This window comes from Mandrillus leucophaeus, unplaced genomic scaffold, assembly GCF_000951045.1.
Source record: "Mandrillus leucophaeus isolate KB7577 unplaced genomic scaffold, Mleu.le_1.0 Scaffold52, whole genome shotgun sequence".
Lineage (NCBI taxonomy): Eukaryota > Metazoa > Chordata > Mammalia > Primates > Cercopithecidae > Mandrillus > Mandrillus leucophaeus.
The window spans coordinates 1,435,162-1,440,711 of NW_012105586.1; the positions used below are offsets into that span (position 1 = coordinate 1,435,162).

General features: G+C 48.3%; 1 protein-coding gene across 1 annotated transcript in view; it reads left to right on the top strand.

The window, feature by feature from the left end:
- Positions 1 to 345: 345 nt before the first annotated feature.
- Positions 346 to 5,550, top strand: part of PRAMEF10 (PRAME family member 10) — an 11,753-nt gene continuing 6,548 nt past the window's right edge. The window contains exons 1-4 of the mRNA XM_011996632.1: positions 346 to 400; positions 2,772 to 3,083; positions 3,475 to 4,053; positions 5,191 to 5,546. Coding sequence (XP_011852022.1) covers positions 2,797 to 3,083; positions 3,475 to 4,053; positions 5,191 to 5,546 — 1,222 coding nt within the window. The 5' untranslated portion in view covers positions 346 to 400; positions 2,772 to 2,796. The remainder of the gene's footprint in view (positions 401 to 2,771; positions 3,084 to 3,474; positions 4,054 to 5,190; positions 5,547 to 5,550) is intronic.

Consider the following 5,550-nt stretch of genomic DNA (forward strand, 5'->3'; position numbering starts at 1 on the left):
TCCTTCCAAAGAGTTGGGATTACAAGTGTGAGCCACCTCGGCCAGCCTTGAATGAATGAATTCTTGACTTCCACCCTATCCCTAACACTGTCAATTTCTTGATTCATGAAATTAATATGGATATCTGATATGAATGGATGTCTGATTCAATCCATTAATCTGGGGAGAGCCAAAAACCCAATCAGGATTATCTGGGTGGAGCTTCAGAAATGCAATCAGATATCACTTTTTGATTGGAAGCTAGCAGTGGATACGTGGAGGGGTGTGGGTGGGAGTTGTGATGAGAAAGGTCAATAAAAGCTTCTAAAGACCCACAGGAGAGACCCAAAGTCTTCAAGCCTGGAGTTACTGCTTGGTTCTTCCTGAGGTCTGAGCACCCTGCAAACTCAGTCTAGATCTGGTAAGTGCCTAATTTCTGTAATGACACTCCCATCTGACCTACAGTCAGACAGACTGGGATGGTGACAGTGCAGCCTATGATGGCACAGAGATATATCCTGTCTTTTTTTTTTTTTTTTTTTTCATATGAACAACTAGAAGCTTTGAGTTTTTTCCTCCAAATACGGTTGTGTCTTTATTTCAAAAAATTGGGTGGTGCTTTGCATTATGTCATTTCAAACTTCTTGATGGGAGCAATGACTCATGCCTATAACCCCAACAATTTGGGAGGCCAAGGTTGGAGGATCATTTCAGCCCAGGGGTTTGAGATCAGCCTAAGAAAAATGGCAAAAACCCATCTCTACAAAATGTTGTTTTTTGAGAGGGGGGATGGAGTCTCACTCTGTTGCCCAGACTGGAGAGCAGTGGCATCATCTCAGCTCACTGCAACCTCTGCCTCCCAGGTTCAAGCAATTGTCATGCCTCAGCCTTCCTCCTGAGTAGCTGGTATTACAGCCATCTGCCACCATGCTCAGACAATTTTTGTATTTTTAGTAGAGGTGGGGTTTCACCATGTTGGCCAGGTTGGTCTCGAACTCCTGACCTCAAGTGATCCACCTGCCTTGGCCTCCCAAAGTGCTGGGATTACAGCCGTGAGCCACTAGTGCTCGGCCTCCACAAAATATCTGTATATTTTTTAATTAGCCAGGCATGGTGGCATGCATCTGTAGTCCCAGCTATTTGAGTGGCTTACGCGGGAGAATCACTTGAGCCCAGAAGATTGAGGCTGTAGTGAGCCATGCTCACACCACTGCTGTACTCCAGCCTGGGCAACCGAGTGAGACCCTGTCCAAAACAAACAAACAAAAAAACCCCAAAATCTTAACCAAAGAGGATCTTTGACCCTAATTTTAAATCAATCAGATCCTCACTGTAACTCTTCCACCCAAATGGCGACATGGGTGTGGGGGTGCATACCTTTAATCCCAGTTATGTGGAAGCCTGAAGCACCAGAATTGCTTGAATCTCTAAGGCAGAGGTTACCGTGAGTCGAGCTGGTGCCACTGCACTCCAGCTTGGGTGACAAAGTGAGACTCAGCTACCCCCACACCAAAAAATATTAACCTATACCACCCAGGTGATCATTGGGTACATGAAGATTTCTATTGTGTTTTCTTAGGGATGGTCATGTCTGTCTTTGTAAAACGGTTTTAACTGTGAAATATTTTGATACATTTGATGTGGCCAAGGATCTCTCAACAAAGACACTTTCAAGCTTTTTTCTTTCTGTCTAATGTCAGGAAGAGATTCAACCCTTCCCTATCTCACACTCAGGACTATGAAGGACACATATTAGTAAAGCTCCATGTTTGTGGAATGAATCAGTGAATGAGTCCTGGACTTCACCTTATCCCTAATTCTTTCGCTTTCATGGATGAATATCTAATTCCATTGGTTAATCTGGAAGAAAGCCAAAAATCCAATCAGGATTAACTGGGTGGAGCTTAAGAAGTCTAATAAAATGTAGTTCTCTCTCTCTCTCTTTTCTTTGAATCTAGCCTGTTTCCCAGGCTGGAGTGCGGTGGTATAATCTCAGCTCACAGCAACCTCTGCCTCCTGGGTTCAAGCGATCCTACTGCCTCAGTCTCCCTAGTAGCTTGGACAATAGACACAGGCCACTGCCCCAGGCTAATTTTTGTAATTTTAGTAGAGGCAGGGTTTTACCATGTTGGCCAGGCTACTCTCGAGCTCCTGACCTCAGGTGATCCACCTTCCTCTGCCTCCCAAAAGGCTGGATTACAGGTGTGAGTCACTGCACCCAGCCAAAGTGGTTCATTTTTAAGATGTGTAAGAGGTGTGTATTGGAAACATCTGTGTCTTGTGAATGATGCATAACACTGTCACATAGCTTTCAAAGCTTCTCACTGAAATTTTCAATAATGAGGCTGGGGCAGAGGCTCACGCTTGTAATCCCAGCACTTTGGGAGGCCAAGGCAGGTGGATTGCTTGAGTCTAGGAGTTCGAGACCAGCCTGGACAACATAGTGAAACCCACTGTCTTTACAAAAAGTCAAAAAATAAAATATTACCTGGGCATGAGATCTGAGCTTCAGAGATCCTCGGTAACATTTCCCGGTGCTATGAGTTTAGTGGAGCAGAGGCTAATAATTCATGGACTAAGAGTGATCTTGCTGACTCTTTAGAGGTTGGGACACACTCTTCTTGGTACCAGAGGGTAGAACTGTGTCTCTGTGGTCACTTATTACAGAATGGGATTGGAGTAAACTGAGGGCTCTTTCATACATGCTGGAGAAATGACTTTGGCCCTAGGAGAAGTGGGGGTTGCAGGGGATTGGCCTGAGAAACTTGCCTTTTTGCTGGATTGTCCTCTAGAGCTTTTCCTTGCAGATTTGTCAGAATGAGCCTCCAGTCGCCATCCAGACTCCTGGAGCTGGCAGGGCAGAGCCTGCTGAGGAACCGGGCCCTGACCATCTTCACCCTGGACGAGCTGCCCCGGGAGGTCTTCCCTCTGATGTTCATGGAGGCCTTCAGCATGAGACACTGTGAGGCCCTGAAGCTGATGGTGCAGGCCTGGCCCTTCCTCCGCCTCCCTCTGGGATCCCTGATGAAGACACCTCATCTGGAGACCTTGCGAGCTGTGCTGAAGGGACTTGATACACTGCTGGCCCAGAAGGTTCGCCCCAGGTGAGGTGACTCAGGTGGCCTGGTGGGAAGGGCCCAGGCATCCAGGGAAGGGACAGCTGGATCAGGCGTGGCGGGGCTGGGGAGCTAGGGTGGCTCAGAGGCTTCTGATGCTGCCCATGAGAGGCCTTGGCCATGGCCCAGCTCCTCTGGGAAAAGACTGCTCACCATACAGGGTCCACCGAGGAAACAGGAACCTGCTTCCTCCCAGTGGAAGGTCAAGGTACTAGAAGTGGGTGCCAGGGAGAATCAAAGGGGGAACGGGATGGAGAAGAGACAGAAGTGGGAGCACTGAGGATGGAAGCAGCTGACTGATGTCCTGGATGTGGAGGGAAAGTTCAGGTCAGGGGTGGGTCCTTGCTCATTCTGAGCTTTTCCCCCATGTTACTTACAGGAGGTGGAAACTTCAAGTGCTGGATTTGCGGGATGTTGATGAGAATTTCTGGACCATATGGTCTGGAGCCCGGGCCCTGTCCTGCTCCCCAGAGGCCATGAGTAAGAGGCAGACAGTGGAGGACTGTCTAAGGACAGGAGAGTGCCAGCCCTTGAAGGTGTTCATAGACCTCTGCCTAAAGGACAGTGCGCTGGATGAATACCTGACCTACCTCTGTGGGTGGGTCCACTACAGAAGAGATCTCGTGCACCTGTGTTGTAGTAAGGTGCAGAATTACTCAATGCCCACTTCAAGTTTCAGAAATCTATTGGAAAGGATATACCCAGACAGTATCCAGGAGTTGGGAGTCAGGAGAAAGTGCTCTCTGAATCAAACAGGAAAGTTTGCCCCTTACCTGAGCCGGATGAGCAATCTTCACAAACTCTTTTTAGCCTTCGGTTATGACGGTGAGTTATACGTGAGCGGCCTCCAGCAGTTCATTCCTGACTTGGACTCTCCATTCCTCTGCCTGTCCTACCCCCAGATGCTTTATATAAGAAAGGTCAGCAATATCAAAGAGCACCTGGAGCACCTGCTCAGGTAAGAAAGGATGGTGAGCTTTCTCTGCAGACCATACCACAGACTTTTGTTCTTTTTCACAGTAAACGCTAGTGGGCATGTACTGTGTGCCAGCCACTGGTGACGTCACAGGGAATGGGAGGCTAGAATATCAACACATTATGCTGTTCAGTGCTCTATATCCTGAAGTGGGTATCACAAGACCACTCAAACAAGGGCAGGGGGATGGCCTGGGGTAGATGCTACAGAGAGACATGGAGGGAGCTGATTAGTTGGGGGTTCAGATCTAGTGAGGGTGCATTTGTGAATTCCTTGTTAGGAAGTGTGTTTAAAGTGAATATGATGGAAACGTATTCTTCATACAGAGGAGGGTATGAAAGAAGAGAAAGTGCGGCCGGGCACGGTGTCTCACGCCTGTAATCCCAGCATTTTGGGAGGCCGAGGTGGGCAGATCACAAGGTTAGAAGTTCGAGACCAACCTGGCCTCGAGACCAGTGAATCCCCATCTCTATTAAAAATTAAAAAAAAAAAATTAGCCGGGCATGGTGATGGGCACCAGTAATCCCAGCTACTTGGGAGGCTGAGGCAAGGTAAGCAGAGGTTGCAGTGAGCTGAGATTGTGCCACTGCACTTCAGCCCAGGTTACAGTGTGAGACCTTGTCTCAAAAAAAAAAAGAAAAAAAAGAAGGGAAAGTGCATCAAACCTGTGCATTTCACAGTAGAAACTCTGTCCTCAGAAGCTTAGTAAACACCAATGATCCTGTCTCTAATTCGCTGTCTGTAAAATGTTGTTTAGAACCCCAGGAGAGGTCATTGATATGGGAAATGCATGCTTCTGGGATGGAGGGTGAGGGAGTAGGCGTCAGAGTGGTATCAATCACACAAGCAAGGGTGAAAGGACTGAGCCTAAAGTGGAGCTGCCCCTGAATGATCTGAGTCTTCATCAGGCAGCACCTTGCATGCGGACCATCATCTGATGATGGGAACAAACTTGTGTTTGGGTGAAACAGGCTTCCCCATTGCAGGTTACCATAACACCTGTGTTGTAGTAAGGTGCAGAATTGCTCAATGCCCACTTCAAGTTTACCGTTGACATTATTTCCCACCCCCTCCGCTAACTGGCACCGTTGCCCATAACTAACTTCTTGCTCTCCCTAGGTGTCTCAAGAACCCCTTGGAGGCCTTTACATTCTGTCATGCTTACCTAACTGATCGGGACATGGAGTGTCTGTCTCAGTACCCAAGCCTCAGTCAGCTAAAGGAGCTGCGTCTGATTCATATCCTAATGTGGACCACCAATCTTGAGCCCCTTGGAGCTCTGCTAGAGAAAGCTGCTGCTACTCTCAAGACCCTCGTCTTAGAGGACTGTCGGATCCAGGACTCCCAACTCAGGGTCCTCCTGCCTGCCCTGAGCCGCTGCTCCCAGCTCACCACCTTCTATTTTCGTGGAAATGAGACCTCCACGAATGCTCTGAAAGACCTGCTGCGTCACACAGGCGGGCTGAGCAAGTTAGGCCT